Source organism: Triturus cristatus, chromosome 8, assembly GCF_964204655.1.
Source record: "Triturus cristatus chromosome 8, aTriCri1.1, whole genome shotgun sequence".
Taxonomy (NCBI): domain Eukaryota; kingdom Metazoa; phylum Chordata; class Amphibia; order Caudata; family Salamandridae; genus Triturus; species Triturus cristatus.
The window spans coordinates 447,277,494-447,297,394 of record NC_140591.1 but is presented as its reverse complement, the minus strand read 5'-3'; the positions used below and the strand labels follow the sequence as shown (position 1 = coordinate 447,297,394).

The following is a 19,901-nucleotide window of genomic DNA, read 5'->3' as shown; positions in this document are numbered from 1 at the left end:
AGTGATGTCAGTGGAGTAGCAGCGTGTATGCAGAGGGAGTCCAATAGCTAGCGGGTAAGCTGGCCTCCTATGCCCATAACATGGAGATACTGCATCGTAAGATGTGGTTGGAGCTTGTGTGATATGTCTCCCCCGGTATGTCTCTGTGTCCCCACTAGTGCATTTTATAGGAAAAAGTGGCCTGATGGCAGGCCGTCTTCTGCTACCAGCATTTCATATTGAAAGATGTGGCCTTCCCGGTAAAGGTTGCCCAGAGTATGAACAACCGCATCGTGCCAGACCATCATTTCCATCCCTGTGGTGACCATTTGCCGTCTGGGCATGCCAAGCAGTGGGATTGCAGGGGCATAAGGCACGATGGCTTATGTAAGGAAAAGGCTTCGGTGGAAACAGTGGTAAGCAACATGTAATAGTGTGGGCTGGTTTGGCACATGTGTGAAATGGGTGCAGTATAGTATCCGTAAGCTGCAGTTCCACTAACCAGCGAGCCACCCACTAGAGTTGATGCCAGATAGTAGCATTCGTAATTAGGCACTGCCATTCCATCCTGCTCCATCGGTAGATAAAGTTTTGATAAGGCCACTCTGCAGTTGGATTTGCTCCAGATAAAGCAGTAAATTGGGACCTGAAAAGAAAGGGTGGGGGGGGGTGGAAATGATGAGTGGTAACTTAGTTAAATAGAGTAGGCAGGGAGGCACCGCCAATTTCAGGAGTACTATGCGTCCCGCGGCAGTAAGGGAAATTGTATTTCTGAACGATTTGGGATTGCAAGGAAGTAACTGCTCAAGTGAGATTCCTGTTGAACAAGTCCACGTCTGTTTTGTAAGCTTTAATACCTAGGTATCGAAACATGATTGTCTGCCAATTCATGGAAACACCGTCTATGGTGAAGTGATGGTCCTGTTGGGTAGGGACAAAGGAACAAACAGGACTTCGCGCAGTTCACACGCAAGCCTGAGAGGTGCGCTAATTGATGCAGTATTTTTGTGGCCTTATGGGGGATAGAGTGGGTTTACCCTCATAAAAAGGAGTAGGCCGTCTGGGTACAACGATATCATGTGAGCGCCATCCCCCATAGGTATCCCCCAGATCTCACCTTGAATGCGTACAGTAAGGGACAGGGGCTCTATGGCCAGCGGTGAAAGAGGGCAGCCCTGTCTAGTTGCCTTGTGTATAGGTACTGGGTCAAATATCAGGTTTCCTACCTTGACCCAAGGCATCAGGTGAGTTTACAGGAGTTGCACCAGACGAATGTAGCGATGTCCCACTCCATATTTCAGTAGGAACGCAAATAGAAAATTCTATTCCAGCGAATCAAATTCTTTCTCGAGTTCAAGGACCAGACAACCCGAGCAAGGCCATTTTAGCTGGAGCGAAATAGAGCAGACAGAAAAAATTGATTGAGGGAGGTGTTGCGAGCTGGAACAAAGCCATTCTGCTCTGGGTGGATCAAAGCAGATATCAGGGGAGACAATTGGTCAACGAGCACCTTAGCCAGGATTTTATAAACCGTGTTCAGTAATGCCAGTGGCCTGTACGAACTCAGGGCAGTGTGATCTCTCTCTGGCTTGGGAAGGGAGACGAGCATGGCCTCATAGTGAGTCGGGCAATTTGGAGGACGGAAGTGCGTCTTCATATACAGTCTGCAATTTGTAGAATTTGGCTAGTAATCGATCAGGTCCCTACAGCTTGCCGGTAGATAGCATTCGTATGGCTTCTTTTATCTCATATTGAGTATTGAGGTTGTCTAGCTGCATCCGCTGTTCTTGTATGAGACGGGGAACAGCAGCTTGCAAAGGAGGGTATCTATGTCTTGCGGGGTAGCAGTGATTCTCTATTAGTATAAGGCGTTGTAGTGGTTGCACATTTCAGTACGTATTTCCTGCTATTTATAAAGGAGATTGCCATCTGCTGATCCTAATGCTGCTATGGGGCGATGTGCTGCTCCTGTCATATCAGCCATGCCAGTTATGGGCCTGAGCAGTCCGCTTCTGTGTGTTTTTTTGCTGAGTGGGCCTCATAGATGAAGCATCTGATGCATTCCAGTAATGCTACAATGGTGTTTGTGGACTATGTGCTTCACGGGTCTCCATGTCTAGAAGGTCACGTTTGGTGCGGGCAAAATCACCTTCCACCTGTCTCCTCATCCCACCCCTTGTCCCCAGGCAGTGACCCCTGAGCGTCACCTTTAATGCATCCCATTCCACCGAGGGCGACAAAGCTGTATCAGTTTCAACTCGAAGTATTCTTCATTCGCAGTGCCTAAGGATGTCCGGAATGGGGGGCGGAGGTCCTCCAGGGTGCCTTTCTGTAGGTGCCAGGTAGGATCTAAAGGGGGCCCAGTGTCCCACATGATTTATATGTTTTGGGGTAATGGTCTGAATGAGTGTGCCCTAAATATTCAGTTTGTGTGTTATTGGTCAATAAATTAAGGGTGCTGAGAAACTGGCCAATCCAAACATGTAATTTGTGGGGGTGAGAGAGTGAAACAAAATGGAAACACTTTGGTCAGGGGATTATGCAAACGCCAGACATCAGCTGCCAGTGGTGGAGCCACTCTCACAGCACCAGTGCATTAGAAGTGGCGGGGGTGCGCGGCAGAGGAGGAAAAGAGCAGTCGAGGATGCTGTTGAAGTCTCCCCCAGTAGCCACAGCAGTCCCCTCCATCGGGATAAGACATTCGATAATATTTGTAGAAATACAGGATGATCTGTAAAAGGATAGACCAGCCATCCAGTCTGACTTTAGCGAAAACGTAGCAGCACTTTGTCTGCGACCACCTCCTCAGAATGGACAGGGATTCCTGGCCAAACCCATATAAACACTCCACGGGTACTGGAGGAAAAGTCTGTGGCGTAGACCTTTCCCCTTCACCTGCGCTGTAGCCTGGATGCCTCCAGTTAAGTCGAGTCAGATTTCTGTATCAGTGATATGTGCGTGTCCTGGCTCTTAAGATAGGCGTAGACTGTGTATCTGCAGGATGGAGTGTGCATACCATCCCAAGTTATGATATTAAGGGTGGTCATTGCAAATGGGGGCTCATTGGGTGCCCCAGGGCCGACCAAACCAGTCATAGGCACTCTCCTGTTTTCTCCATGTAGGCTGAATGGAGAAAACGGGCTCTCCATAGATGCCTGTGTGGTCGGCTTCCCATTGTAGGGTTGTGATTGGCTTAGGGGAGGAGAGGGAGGCTCCCTGCGTCTGCTTCCTGTGAGCAGAGAGAGGAGAAGAGACGCGGGACCGGAGGCGAAGGTAAGATTTTGGGGGTTCAAAAAATAATAATTTTGCACTGGTTCCAAATGGAGTATGCAAGGACACCAAATGTGCCCTTCAAAACAGTCTGGGGGTGCTGCCAAGCACCCCCACCCCAGCCCAATACACTTAAGTCCTGTCTGGGTGGTGGTCACACCTCTCTGTGACGGGAAACCTATTCTACCTTCTCCTGCTCGAGCTCAGCTCAGCAGCAGGGGGGCAGAATTGTGTCTGTGGTCAGCAGCAAAGCTACCTTGCTGTTAGACCCTGGAAGGCAGGTACCGGCAATAGAGGGGGGCTCCCTAGGGGAGGCCCACAGTACATGGAGTCCAACATCCAACACTGGAATCGGTTTTGGGATAGGATTCCAACATGTTTGATACCAAACATGACTGGTTTCGGTGCAGCCCGTATATAGTTAGACATCCCGTAATTGACTTGATGCCCACTATATGTATTAAATGGCTGACCTCATTTGCAAAGCCTGGAAAATCGACTCCGGGGTTTGTAGGGCATGTCCTGCTTATGCAGGGCAACCTCACACTTATAACCTAGCACCCTGCCTTCTGGATTAAAAGGCCTGCCTTAGTGGTGACTTATAGGTTTAAAGTGTAGTGACCTCAGATGTAAGGAAACGTATAAATGTTGAGTGGTGCTAGCCCCAGCTCACACAGACTGCAATGGCAGGCCTGTAGTCTCAGTTTGAGTGGTGTCTCATGGGTGACATAATACATGCTGTTTCCCATGGGAGGCCCATGGTGTACCTATGCCCTGGGTACCTTAGTACCATATACTAGGGAATTAGAAGGTACACCAGTAGCCATTGGGAAGGTACCAAATTACTTACCATAGTCAGATTTAGGAGAGTACAGTGACTGGGGTCCTGATTTGTAGGATCCCAGTCAGACTAGTCAGAAAACAGAATAACACCAGTAAATCGTGGGGGGTAACCATGAAAGCAGATCCTACTTTCCTACAAGTGTTCACAGTGAGGGGGAAGGGGGCGCGAACACCACTTATCTGGACTTGAGTAAGCAGGTGCCTTTGTGACAGTTCACATTGATCTTGGTGGTGTTACTACCTTGAGTACTGGACCCTATACAAGAGGATTGTGCAGGCCTATGCTACAATTGTCAGTGCAGGAGTAGAGCGTGTTTCATGTCTGTGTGTCTTGTCAATTTCCCAGGTGGAAGATCGAAGGGGCTGAGGGCAGGCAGTGCCGTTTCCCTAAAGAAGCCTGTTCAGGACGTGTACGTGTTCAGGTGCCGCTGATTAACAAAGGCTGCAACCAAGGGGGGCGAGGGTGTGGCAGGCCCTTGCAGCGTCACCCGGTACATTTCTTGTTTCGGGCAGTGCCCAAGATCACAGTTGCTGGCCAGGGACTGCTGTTCATGTATTATAAGCTGCAATGCGACTCCAGCATAGGGAATGGGACAGCCCATTTCGTCCGGCCAGATGCATAGTCTCCTATCCAGGCATCGGGCCATGGGGCCACAACTGTTCCCTGCACGGTGTGCATCATGATAAAAGGGGCAGGAGAGTCCAGCTACACCGCTTCGGTGCTCTCCTCGTTCCACACCTCACAAAGGGAGAGTGTAAAATCCTCCTTTAGACAAAGTGAGACCACTTGGAGAATGTAGTTCATGAAGTAAAAGCAGGTTTATTTCCAAGTACAGTAGGACCCATCCAATCCTACATCCAGCTCTGTACAAATCCAGTTTCTTTCTCTCAACCGCCCCGGTTATTAGAACCCACTTTAAACATAACATTCTCTAACCAAGGCAACAACTGAGAATTCCTACCCACGAGCACAGATAACCAGGTGCCATAGAAACATTACCATGACACCCAGGATACCACACACCTCCCCCCGTTAATGGAAAACAGAAACCTGTTTTGATGAAAAACTACAAACCAAACAGAAAAGAAAACAACACTAAATTACATAACATAATCCTTCAAATAATCCGGCCTCCTTTGAACCCTTGTGGTTTTGCGTTGAAGCTCAGACAGAATAGACTCATCTTTAGACATACTTTTCTGATCCACTTTAACATCCGAACATACAAAAATCCTTCCCAAATTCCATATCTTGTGATCATGAGTCCTGACTGCATCATTAAACACTTTGACTACTTGCATAGGTTCAGAAAATTTCACTTTTGAACCAGGAAGTCTTACTACCACTGTATCTCCAACCTTAACCTTTGTTTGCTTAGCAGATTTCCTCACATCAAAATTCTCCTTCCTTTCTAAACACTTTCTTTCTTCTTTCTCTCTCCACTCTTCACCAGTATTTTCAAGTGACCTAGAAAGATTATCACCCAGACGTCGAACCCTCTAAAAAGAACAAAAGGAGACTGACCCGTTGAGCTGTGAGGAGTCATCCTATAATCTTCAACTTTCCTCAGGACTTGATCTTTCCAATTTTTTCCAGAACTCTTTGCAATAGAAATGGTCTCCTTAATCATCCTGTTGAATCTTTCAACCATTCCATTGGTTTCAGGGTGATACAGGGAACACTTTTTATGCTTTATGCCTCTTTCCTTTAAAAATGTTTCCATCTCTTTCGAGACTAACTGCACCCCATTATCCGTCAGAATTGACTCTGGAAAACCTTCCCTACTCATGATATTCTCAAGAAACCTAATCACATGGACAGTTTCTATTCCAGATGTAAACTGTACTTCAGGCCACCTAGAAAATAAATCCAAAAGCACTATTATAAAATTCTGTTGACCATTGAAATGAATTGAACCCACAATATCCAGTGCTACATCTTTCCAAGGTCCCTTCGGGAGTTCCCTAATGACCATGGGTTGAACCCTAACAAGTTTCGACTTTTCACTAGCCGCACAGACCATACAGTCTCTAACCACCCTTTCAATTTGTAGATCCATACCAGGCCACCAATAAGTGGCACGAATTCGTTCTTTCGTCTTAAACATACCTGAGTGTGAAGCATGCACCATATCAACCAGAGCCTTCCTCACCTCACACGGCGGTATTAAACGTGTACCACGTACTAAGACTCCATCACACACACCCAACTCATCCTTCACACCCCAAAACTTTATAGCTTCAAGTGACCCAGCATTTTTTTTGTTCCAACCATTCTTGATTAAAGACATCACTTCCGACAAAACAGGATCCTCAAACAACTTAAACCGTCACAGCTCCTCATCAATTATACCTCCAGCAACAAAACACACATGCGAATCGCACTCAACCCAATCATCCATGTCTTCTTCATCACTGGACCCTTCAACCAGTCTAGAAAGAGCATCAGCCACAGTATTCTCAATGCCTGGGATGTATCTCATTTCAAAGTCATACTCTTGAAGGGCTATGACCCACTTACTTATTCTCCCAGAAACCTTATCAATTCCCTTCTTCAAAAATATCTCACATAAAGGTTTATGATCAGATCTAACCAAGAATTTTGTACCCCACAAAAACTTCAACTTCCGGATCGCCCAAAACACGGCAAGAGCCTCCCGCTCAATCACCGAGTAGCGTGTTTCTGTATCTTTTAAACCTCTAGAAATGAACGTAATTGTTTCCAAACCTTCCTCACCTTCCTGTTGTAACACTGCTCCTAACCCTTTCACACTTGCATCCGTGGTTACCACAGAAGTCTTAGAAGGATTAAAGCCTTTAAGATTAGGTGCATTCTGAAGTTTTTCTTTGAGCTTAATAAACTCTTCCTCACACTCCCGAGACCATTTGAATTCCACTCCTTTCCTCAACAATGCCCTCATACTGGAACAATGTTCTGCAAAACCCTTCACAAATTTATTATAATATTCAGCCATCCCAAAAAACTTCATAAGTTCCTCTCTAGAAGATGGAGGAGGCATGTGAGTAATCGTGTTAACCAACTCAGGCTTAGGAGAGATCCCTGCTCCTGAGATTGTGTGTCCCAAATAATGAATGGAGGAGGTTTCAAAATGACACTTTTCTAACTTAATGGTTAAATTGGCATCTTCAAGTCTTCCCAAAACATCATAAAGAATTCTCCTATGCTCCTTGTGATCTTTGGCAAAGACTAAAATGTCATCTTGATAGACACAAACCCCATCACACCCTTGAAGAACTCTCTCCATTGCCCGCTGAAACACAGACGCCGCAGACACCAAGCCAAACGGCATCCGAACAAATCTAAACGTTCCAAAAGGCGTGATGAAATAAGTCAAATCCCTTGAAGACATCTCAAGCTCAATCTGGTGATATGCAGAGGCTAAATCAATCGTGCTAAACACTTTCGCACCACCGAGTAATGTAAGAAGCTCTGAGATGTTAGGAAGAGGATACCTATCCACAATCACCCACTTATTCAGCTGTCTCAAATCCACACACAAACGCAACGATCCATTGGCCTTGCGCGCGGCTACAACCGGAGCAAGCCACTCTGTGCTAGATACCTCTTCTATTATTCCACCATCTTTGAGCTTATCCAGCTCTTTCTTCATCTCCTCTCTAACTGCTAAAGGTACACTCCTCACTTTACAAGTAGAAGGTTGTGCATTAGAGAGCAACGGTATATTCAATTTGAAATCTTTTAGACACCCTAACTCCTCTTTAAACACCTTTGAAAATTTCTTTTTTATGTCACTCACAACATTTTGATCAGCCTCCAAATGAATAGTTTGAATATTTTCCTCAAGAATGATAGGAGTGGGACTACTTGGCTCTAACATGACTCCCAAATCCGCTTGATGAAACCAGCCGATGATACTGTCACCTTTCTGTGAAACATAAACTTTTCCTGCAACATAGTGTCCACAATATTCAATTAAACCTACAAAATACCCAAACAGGGGTATGGGTTCACCCCCATATGCTAATGGACGCATGTCCGGTTTCATTAATTTGACTTTGCCAGCAAGTTTTGTTTGAAAGAACATTTTAGACACAATGGTAATTTTTGCCCCAGTCTCAAATAGTACCTTTGTAGATTCACCCTCAACTTGTATGACATCCAAAGGGGGAGATCTCCGTTCCTCATTCAAACCTTGCTGTACATCAGCTTTAATTTGGACCACAATTTGACCACATACAAAATCCTCTTCACAAGACTGTTTCAACAGCTTTGACATTGCTAGAGACAATTTTTGTTTTACAAACCACAGATAAATGACCCTTACGCTTACACTTTGCACAAACCGCCTTTAGTGCCGAACATTTTTTATCATTTGCATAATGTCCCAGCTTGTCACATCTAAAACACTTCGGCACAAATGGCTTTGATTTGCTTTTGAGACTATCATCCCTTCTCGGCACATCTTTACCAATGACACCCTCTTTAACCATTTGAACCGAAACTTTCACATCCTTCAATGTGTCAACACACTTTACTGAACGTTCAATTCTTTTGGCCACCTGTAAAACCTCATCTAAGGAGGGTTCATCTCTTAACCAGAGTTCTTCACGAACGTTTTCTAAACTGCATCCCAACATAAACTGATCCCTTAATCTTTCCTCTAATAATTGATTAATTTTACAAGAAGAAGCAAGTTTCCTTAATTGTGTAACATACGCTTCAACCGACTCACCCTCATTCTGTAATCTTTTAGTAAATTGATACCTTTCAAGTATCGTACTAACCTTCGGTAAATAATGATTATCTAGCTTCCTGATGCACACCTCGTATTCATTCAAACCCCTTGCTTCCACTGCAGTCAGATCCGCCAGATGATCAAAAACATCTTGACCCTCCGAACCAAGACAATGTCGCAAAAGACCGGTTTTCCACTCTGCACCCAGATTCGCACCACAAACTTTAGCATACCGTTCAAAAACTTTCTTCCATTTTTTCCATCTGATAGCTGGCTCACCAGGTTCAGATAAAAAAAAATGGAGGAGGAGTCACATTCTGCATGTTTATACAAGTCAAAGTAAATTTAACACCCAATTGAAACTGTTAACATACGATAAAAAAAATGAACAAAATACTAAGTAAATATTACATCCCCAAATACATCACAAAATGAATGCCAAAAAAACGAATAACATAACTGTGATCTGGAGATGAGAGTATATGCATACAAAAAAACATCGAGAAAAGACACTCTTTGGTGAAACTGTCAAACTTTCCCAAAACCTGAATGCCCCCTCAAAAATCACGAGGAGAACGTTCTTGCATATAAACAGGAACAGTCACCGCAAGAAATCAGTCACAGCGAGAGAATATACCACCTCTAATAAACTGGCAAACATTTCCAAGCATTTGCAACACCAACACTGCGCTTGAAATTCACCAGAAGCGCTTGAAGTTCCACCAAGATTAGCTGCCTCACCGCCGTATGAAAGGATCCGTCACAGCAAAAGATCAGTTACAGCGTGAGATTCAACCTCCTCTGATGAAACAGAAGAACACACCACGCATGCGCGAAAACCGGACACTTCACTGGAAGTACCACACAGAGCGGCTGGCTCACGGCAAAAGAAAGAGTCTTTAACTCCACCCATGCGTGAACAGACCAACCAAAAGAAAGCGTCTTGAACTCTGCGCATGCGCGAACAGAACAATCAATCAGAACGCACACCAGGAATGACGCCGTTCGATCCAAACACTGTCAGGAACGCACACCTTCCAAGACTCTATTGATCACTGAATCCCCCTGCGAGATTCCATTGCGTCATCAGTTCCACCAGAAGCTTGACAGGCGAAGAGCTCCTCTGCGGTAACGATGAACTCCCACGTCCAACGGACAGCAAAGTGCACAAAGAGACTCCACTCGAGATTCGAGCTCCAGAGCAGCAAACCACATCAGCAACACGACGCTGCACTCCGGTAAACTCCTTTGCTGTTTTCAATAAGTAGTCGTCTTTCAAAGCGCGTGTAATGCAAATCAATATTTACCATTAAGGGCGAGCCCGTGATGATATTCAAAATAGAAGTGCTACAGTTTCTCACGGCGAAGAGCTCCCAGCCCCTAATGTCCTTTACTCAGTTCCTCTTTAAATACAACTAGAGTGTTGTGGGAGTTGGGTCCTCCTTCATTTCCGCTGCCGACTACGCCAATGTGAAATCCTCCTTTAGACAAAGTGAGACCACTTGGAGAATGTAGTTCATGAAGTAAAAGCAGGTTTATTTCCAAGTACAGTAGGACCCATCCAATCCCACATCCAGCTCTGTACAAATCCAGTTTCTTTCTCTCAACCGCCCCAGTTATTAGAACCCACTTTAAACATAACATTCTCTAACCAAGGCAACAACTGAGAATTCCTACCCACGAGCACAGATAACCAGGTGCCATAGAAACATTACCATGACACCCAGGATACCACAGAGAGGACTGCTGGGGCCAGGCCGCGTGGTCTTGTGTCTTAGTCCAGGGGCTCCGACCGGTCATTGGCAACATACAGGCTTTTCCAGAGCTGTAATCCACTCTCTGTGAAGTCCGGCTGCAAGGTTCGGCGGCGGCTCCACCCGACTGTTCTGTGGCTTCTCAGCTCTGCAGTGGGCACCTCCCACCACCGCGTAGGGTTTCATCGTCCCCAAGCCTCAGCTCCACCGCCGGCCCTTGCAATACTCTGTAGCCCCTTGACCAAATCTTGTGTATGGGGATCAATGCTACAACACTGTGGGGGCCACCACGCATGTGGATGTCCCTGATAATTGCCAGATAAAGGGATGTGAAGCAGAGCCTCATTAGGGTGCGTCCACCATCATGGCCTCTCAAGCGACGCCCCCCTGACAGCTGTCTCTTTAATGCCATATTTCTCTTAAACATAAAAAAATAGATGAATGTCTATTCACAGCTTCTTAGAGAAGTTTTTATTGCCCTGAGGAGGTAGGGACAGCGGTGTTAAGTACTCACTCTAAATTACAGCATAAAACCATAGGAACATCATTGGTGGTGGGGATAAGGAACAGCATGGCAAACAGACTGTGCTTGGAGTCTGAAGCGGAGGACAATCAAGTACAGGTGTGTTTTTTTTCATTTGAGGATCAGGACAACCAATGTATGGGGCAGTGTTTGGGAGAGTGGATGGCAGGGCAGCCACTTATGAAATAGCGCTGGGGTGACCTAAAAGGAGAGCCACGGAAGGGGTTGCTTGCTGCGGTGTTAAACTAAAAAAATTTAAGTAAAATAAAATGCTGAAGAATACAGTTTGATGCCTACACGTGTACCACAAATCCGATGATTAATTCTGCAGTATCTTAGTGGGCCAATAGATTATTTGTCTTTTATTACACCTAACTATTATATACTGGACGCAAATGCTTTAGCATGTGTTTAAGCTTTTCAGAAAGTGGCTTTTTTATTTTAATTGAATGAAGTAGTGAGAATTCGGCTTGGTCTCCCTAAGACATATGCTTTGGAACTTTTTGGAGGATTACCTCCCATATGATCCTCAGGTTGGTGGCCGTCCAGACTGGCTCAACCTTATGCATCAGCTACATCTGCAAAAAAGCTAGGATTTATATTCGACTGCAGTCTTTTTTTGTTGCACGTTCTGTTTGTCACTATTATTTGCGTCTTTTTAAGCAGTTCTTTCACTGCTCCTAAATAATTATTGTAAGTCTAGTGCACAAAGCTATTCTCTCCCACCTAGACTACTACAACTCTTTGGGGCCGATTGCGATGTCAAGAGAGGAAAGCCTCCTCCCGACAGTCGGAATCTCCTCGACCGCGTCGGAACCCCCTGACCGACTTGGTCGGTTTACATTCCAACCACCTGATTACGATGTTCGTGGTCGGAATGTAAACCACACTGTTATTCTGAATCTGTTCCAAGCGATTCGCGGAGTATCCGTGTCGGGCGGAACCGCATCGTAAACCCCTATGATTCGGTGGTTTTCCGCCTGACATCGTAATCAGCCCCTTAGTGTCTTGGCCTTCCCACAGCTCTAGTAACTTGCTTCAGCTAATTAAAAATAGTGCTCCCAGACTTTATCGGGCTCTGCACTGGCTCCCTCTACAGAAGCGTTCTGTTCTACAATCTTTGTTTTAGTATTACGTCCAAATTTATTTCTCTTATTTTCTGGAAAAAAAATTAAAAGTGCATATTTGCTTAAGTACAGCCAATCTGCAGCGTATTCCATCTTATTAGGCACTAGGACTCCTTAGTAGGGTATTTAGCACATTATACAAATATTTCATTCAAAATATTACATTAAGCTGCATTATTTTGAATACCCTGGAGACGCTTCTTTCGGAAATGAGGTAAGCCCTTTAAATACCCAGTTTCAATAATTCAGCCTGGCATTGGCGGCATTTAAATGCAAAAACAGTTGATGGACAGAATGCAGAACAATGTCCTACATTTACCCCAGTACAGAGATCTAGGCCTAAATCTATCGTTTTTTTGCTCACCATGCCATTCCAGTTTGAACCCAGCCATATGCAAATCAGTCTTGACCCTGTGCCTCATGGGAACAGTCCAGCCCGAACTGCCAAGCTAGGTCCTCCCTGGACTGGAAACGAGCATCCTAGGACCGGTTTCGGGGTTTCACCCCTCTTCAGCCAGGATAGCTTGATTCCAGTGGCATGGAGACCACGGGACCCACGTCTGGGCATACCCGTCCCACTCGGGGTGACAAATGCAAAAACAACAGTTGATGGACAGAATGCAGAACAATGTCATACATTCACCCCAGTGCAGAGATCTGGGCCTAAATCCATCGTTTGTTTTTCACCATGCCATTCCGGTTTGAACCCAGCCATATGCAAATCAGTCTTGACAGCAGTTAAGACAGTTAGTTTTTGTGTGTTTTTAAGTGGATAGAGGGAGTAACAGTTTCAGTTTATTCATATGTCGAAAACACAACCACCACAACCTTCCTCACCTTCTCCTGCAGGTCGCCCTGCCTTCTCGGTTCATTAAAGCTGATGTCCAGTAATCTTTCTAGACAATAAAAAAAAGACGGTCTTTCAACCTTGAATGCAATTGCCCAGTCAGTGGACTTGAACTTGGGTGAGGGTAGAAACGGACTACAGAATAGAAATTATGAGTAGTCCACATGCTTCCTTTCCCCTAAGATCTTATGTTATCTTTTTTGTATCGGGGTCTAGAAGAACTTGTCTTTAAATAAAAAGTGCACAGTGTGAATTTATAACGTGAATGTAAAATTATGATTTTATTCACAGGTCCAGGCCATTCTGGTGAATATTTTTGGCGGCATCATGCGATGCGATGTCATTGCACAGGGTATCATAATTGCTGTAAAAGACTTGGAGCTGAGGATACCCATTGTTGTGCGGCTGCAAGGTACGTTATTTTATTTCAAAACACTTTGGGTTGTCTTTAGTTCATTTTGTTCTTTAAAGTCTGTCAGTTTAGATAGATTCATCTAGAATGTGTCACCTCAAGATACATTGTAAGGTTGGGCCCTTTGTTCAAATACTTTAAATATAAATGAGCATGTTATGTCGGGTCTCATGAAAAGAGATGATTGTAGAAATGATTTTCTACAGAATTCGGCAAAGACACATTTTTGTGACCTTTAAAATATACAGTGTTGTGAGCCTGCTTAAACTATGGGGAGCCAGTTTCAGCTGATGGCCGCCCGCTGGATAGTGTCGATGGTGCCCATCTTCAAAGAGAACTGTCGCAATATCCAGGAACAGGAACCTGGATTTTTTCTTTGACATATGGAATTGAAAACAACTCCTCAAACCTAGTTCTGTACTAGATGGGCGTCTCTAACAACTAAATTAATTACCAAAAGTGTTAGTAGGAAGGGGCTGATTCCCTTTGAAATGGGGGGTACTTTGGGTAGGTTTGGATGGAACAAACGCCCTAAGACTGAGAGGTATTCTGTGCCATTTTAGAGCAAAAGGCACTTTGGGTGCCTCTAGGTACAATGCCTACAGCTCTTTTGAATATTGATACGAGTCTTTGTAGAAACTCGTTGCAAATCAGTTTAGGGTCACTGCTCGATGGTATGAATGCTCCACTTCTTTGTTCACTGGCACTTCAGAAACTGCTTGGAGCATTGAAGTCGTCCTGTTTGCTGCAAAAGGAGCTTGTATTGCATGCCAGCAGCACACACGAAGAATGTTTTGCTTCAGATTCGAATCTTCGTGCCCAAGACTCGTCCACGAATGGGCAAGCCAGTTTCCCTACCTGTTTTTGGGTCTCTTTGGACTTATCTGAAGCACTTCACAAGGGCATCAAGTGAATGTATGCAACGCATACGTAGCATAGAATCGGAAAGAAAATGGTCAATGTTACCTCTTTTTAAACCAATGCTAACAGCCTCTTTAAAACATTATCATTCTTTGTCTAATAATAAAAGAATTTCAGCGAAGTATACATATAACAGATCAATATATATATAATCAGTGGATAGACAATATCAGAGTTAAATGTCTTACCGCATAAGGTATAAAAGTTGCATGGAGTGAGGCATTGAATCAATTATGAGACAACATGCCACAGTGAATCAGGCATGGTACCTGGTGCAGGTGGGAGATCACAGAGAATCATACCCCCTTTAAATCATAATGTCTTTTCTTTTCCTGACCACAGATCGTTGCAAATGTATGAGGCCATCTCCGAACCTTCTAGGCATTTTTTTAAATGCCATGCACCAATCCGTGCCATGGATCTTGCTCCATATAGGTTTCTTTGATCAGGATGAGTGCCTTCTTTTCTAGCAATGCACATTTTTGTCATCACACTCTGAACGTAAAGAGTGAAACTGTGCCTAGGCAAGTAAATATTAGGTATTCTCTGGGTATCTATTTGGTGTGCTAGGGGCATGCATTCTAACTGTATTGGACAATTGACTCTCCGCCTTGTTTCACGAAGTTTGGAGTTCTGTACACACCCACATTGATTGTAGAAAGGTGACCTTTTCTAGACACTTCCTGCACATGAGTTTTGATAGTAATGACTTCCTAAATTAGGGTCTGCTTCGGAAAGTATGTTACTTCCTTTGTATGTCAGAAGGGTCATAATGTACAATATGGTAACCAGAAAACCTATTTGCTAAAATTAGCAGGATTTATTTGGTTTTGTCTTTGCATGCTTCAGTTATTTAGGGAAGGCCTGTTAGCAATGGAGCAATTATTAAATGGATTGTTCAAACAATTCAGTTATGTTACCCTTTAAAAACAAAAAAACTACGTCTAGTTAGCAGAAATGTGTAGAGCTGGTGCTACATGGACATCATTTTATACTTTTACATGATATAGTGTGTAAATGTTCAATCAAGGCGAGAAGCAACAGTAGGGCAAAAGATGTTGAGGCATTTCTTAGCTATTACACACACTTCAATCTCACTAGGTGGGACACCATGTGACTCTACAAAGTGGTTCATGCCCAGAAGGTAAATGGTACTTAACTAGGAAAAAACAAATTGCAAGTTGTGACTGTTGCAGGTTCACAGGACATACTCCTGCCGCCTATGTTGTGGACTCTCTTTTTCTCAAGGTTCGCACCCAGTACATTTTCCTGGTCTCCAGAGGGATGTGTGTAGCCTGGTTTACAGAGGAAAGGAAAGCAGACGGGTATCTGCCATCCCGCCCTTCAGTCTAAACAAATAGAAATATCAGGATACCTAGAATTTGACAGACCTGCCAGAGAAGCTTTTGTATGGTATAAAGGAGCTGTGTTCCGATCCATTATGAATCAATACACACATACAGCTAAATGTATAATAATTTGTGTTCATGTAGTAATCTAATATATATCAAATGTTTTAGGATAATCACCATAATAATGGGTAACTTAGCAGTAATGAGTATTGTTAATGTGAATACGATATAAAACCTAAACATTATTCATCATGCATCTCTAATCAGTTTGTTGTAGAAACTCTGTTTGCATTGCCACATTAGGTTATAATTCTTCTTTGTTTGCAAGCTACACTCACTTGTCTGCTGTAGAACATGTGGTATTTAGTATTGAGTTCCCACAGGAAGCATTCCTCTCAGCATCTGTTTTCTCAATTCCCTCCTAATTAGGAAGGGCCTTTATTCCTTTATCTCCTTAGCATCTTTATGCAGCTGGAGGAATCCTGTGCCGTCGGAGTTGCACCATTTAGATGCAAATTCTGCTTTCATTCGACGCCTCTGGAAGCTTTAGTACATGTTACATTGTTACCATCATTATTGGGGAAACGTGAGCATTCTCGGAGTCATTCTGCAGGAAGGGTTTTACCTCCCAGTTGTTTAGTACAGAAATGCAAAGATTCCCTTTCCAGTTGAAGGCCTGCGACAATGATGGATGCACAGGCAAAATAAAAAAATATTGTACAGCAGATTTGACATGATCATGTCCTTAATTTATAGCCAATGTAAACTTATGACTAGTGAAAATATTCAAATGCACAAACCATATAAATGCATGTCAAGGTCTATTAACATCATAACTCCTATAATATACAGGATCTTTTAGCATGCATATAGATGCAGGGACCTACAGCCAGTCCCATCTCTCACAGTGAAGACTAGTGCAAGTTTAATAAATGAAGGTATATAGTAAACTAAAATTAAGATCTTGTCCTGTACTGTCAATTGAAAATGGAAATAAAGGATTGTGGTAATTTATTTTGGCCTTACAGTAGATGTTGCTTTGCATCATACAGATTTGATGTAGAGTTGATGCCAAAAATGAAGAAAATATTTCTGCTTCAGAGGATTCTCACTGATAGTCATGAACATAGAAAAGTTCTGCCTACGTGTGGGGATCCCAAAACACTTCTTTATATATTCTTCTGACTTTGGAGATAGGCACCTCTAACATGACCAGTGTGGTGACACCTCCATAAGTCTTTGACAAGCCAGCTTTGACTGGATTTTATCTGCAGAAACCTACAGCAGTAGAAATTTGATAATAAACCACATTGCAGCATTTAGTGTAGAAATGTGCCATATAATAAAGAAATAGCATAAAACCCTGCTGTAACTGCAGAGACATATGAAGGGAGGGGTGCCAATCAGATCAAATTGCATTCACTGCCCACATTATACACTGTTACTTTAAAAGAGCCAGCAGCTTCCATTACCCTCCGCGCAGTGTACTTACAGTTTGCCTCACCGTCTCATTTCTTTTTTCTGGCTTGTGCTGACCGGATCGCAGAACACGTCAGGGTAAGAAACCCATCTTTTTCATGAGTTTTTTTCTTCAGAAAGTTATTTTTTCACTCATCTTCTTTAGAAGACGTTGCCATCTTCTCTGATCATCTGGATAATTATATATACAAAAATGGCCTAACATTTTGTGAAGTGCCACTTCTGTGGGAGACAAAAAGCCTTTTTCTGACTGAAATGACTTGTGTGGTCTGCCTGCCTAACCCACATTCTGTGAAGGAATGCCCTTTTTGTCAGAAAATGACAAAAAGAACCCTCAAAGATAGAGCTGTAACTCGCCTGAGAGGGAAGCTGGAGGAACTCTGAGCTGCAGAGCAAGGAAGAATCAGAGGAAAGAGTGAGTTCCCTCCACAGCACTAGCATCTTCCCATAAAAAGGACCCAACCAGATTGCGATGCATAGAAGAAAGGCATAAAAGGAGTCATCACCTTTCAAAACACTTTTGCCATCCAAGGGAGCATCGGTCGAGGTAGAGATCATGGGCACCAAAATGCATGCCGTCAAAAGAATCAACGACCATGCCAGTACTTAAGGTACCGACTCTTCTCTGTCAGTACCTTTACGATCAAGGTTGACCTCCATCGACATCAACTGTGGCACTGTCAATACTGACATTGAAACCATTTAGGTTTTTAAGAAAGGCCTCACCCACCAACCTAGTTGGTGGCATGCTTCATCATCGGCCCCCATTAGGGGTACCGAGTGTACCCCAAGTGTGCTGCGACGCATGCAATTGCAGCAGAGCTGGTTTATTGTCAAGGTGAGTGTGCAGTGATGGTGTAGTGCGTGTATATTTAAAAGCTGTCCCTCTGGTCCCAAAAACCAATTAGAATTATTTAATAATGGGCCATGGGCAGCATTAAAAGGAGGCAGGGGATGGCTAAGGAGGTATCAATGGCCGCCACCATCCAGTGGGGTCAACATGTTTCAGCCAGTGCCTGGAAACTGGGGCTGGCTTTCATCAGGACCAAGAAAGTGGAAGGTGAGAGGACAGGTCTATCAGAGTGTGAATAGCCGTCTATGTGCGGCGCACGCTAAGGCGCCTTAACTGGCAGAGGGGGTATTCCTCTTATTTCCAATCACCAAAGATTAAAGGGACTGGCTCTATGAGTCCATTGGTCCAACCACGGAATCGGAGAGAGGCCACACAGGTTTGCGGTATGAGCTCTGTCAGCTACAAATGGTAGCTGTGACAGAATACTCCTACTCCTGACTCATGGAGCCTTTCTACATTTGTACTCGGGGGAATTGAACCAGCTTCCTTTTTTCTTCTCTCTCTCTTTGATTTATATAATACTGACATTGACACACTCGATGTCAGCGACTCTGAGACACCACTATTCATCGTCAAGGCACTCCATGGTATCGCCATCAAAATTACACTACTCTTCAGCTCCAAGAATGTCTACTGTTACCGTCAACATCGATGCATATGATGTCAAGACATTCAAAATTGTGAAATTTGACAGCATCAATGCAATCTATAATCAGGAGATGGTCTTTATCCTATAGAAGTGCCTGTCACCTCAGAGGCCAAGGCTAATCACCATTGCAGAAGACCCTTTACAGGTTCCTGTTCATCCTTTAGAATTACCACCTCTTAATGTACTATATCCTCAAGGATGGCTTACATCTTCGGATCCTTTGTCTCCACAATTCCAATGCTACCTTTGAACCTGAGATAAGCAGAACCAGTGCCTCTTCCATATACTCCTAATAGAGGTAAAAGGAGAAGATCTCCAACTTCAAGTCCATCTTTTTATGATGCTGGAATGTCCTATATTCCAACATCTCCTGCTACCGCACGTGCTTCACTAGATAATATTTTAACATTTCAAGACGTACCCATCAGTCTTGATCATCATCAAGGCTTTTCAGTCAAGGGCTTCTCCAAGACCCATACTTCCAATAGTCCCAGGATTTACAGAAGTGGAAGAAGAAAAATTCCCCACTCCAGCCACTTTGTTGTCAGAAATACCAAGAGTTCTAAAGAAATATAAAGCTGTATCTCCGACAAGAACCTAGCCATGATTCCGTGATTGTTTCTGTTGTGATGAAGAAAACCTTTTCAGCTCAGGAAACATCTGTCATTCTGGAGAGAGAAAGCAAAAATAAAGATATTAAGAAAAAAGATAAATGTTGTGTGGAGAATTATTTGTGGTTCTGCTACAGTCTTCAAAACAGCGAGTGACTCTGCCTAATCAGGGAGATATGATAGGGCACTGTGAGAATCTTTGCTGCATCTTGCAGACAACCTGCCTAAAGAGAAGAAATCCTATTTCCTAGAGATCCTAAATGAAGGACAACTTGTATCAAATCAAGTCATAAGAACTGCTGTTGATGCTGTAGATTTGGGAGCTGCTAATTACCGTTATAGTGACTGGCTCAGTCTTACCACCTTCAACCAAATGCCTAACTGAAAATGTTAAATCTTCCATTCTCCGGATCCGTCCTCTTTTGTTCTTGTTAAAAAATGGCCCTTTTCTGCAGGGTCATCCCCAAACTTTATACTGTCCTTCTGCAATTTGTCTGATCTCGGTTTTGCTGGTATTAAGAATCTGAGCACTTTACTACTGCTGACCTGTGCTAAAGTGCATG

General features: G+C 43.8%; 1 protein-coding gene across 1 annotated transcript in view; it reads left to right on the top strand.

Annotated features, from left to right (window-relative positions):
• Window positions 1-19,901, top strand: part of SUCLA2 (succinate-CoA ligase ADP-forming subunit beta) — a 318,851-nt gene that overhangs the window by 283,359 nt on the left and 15,591 nt on the right. Inside the window, exon 9 of the mRNA XM_085621852.1 lies at window positions 13,353-13,473. Coding sequence (XP_085477978.1) covers window positions 13,353-13,473 — 121 coding nt within the window. The remainder of the gene's footprint in view (window positions 1-13,352; window positions 13,474-19,901) is intronic.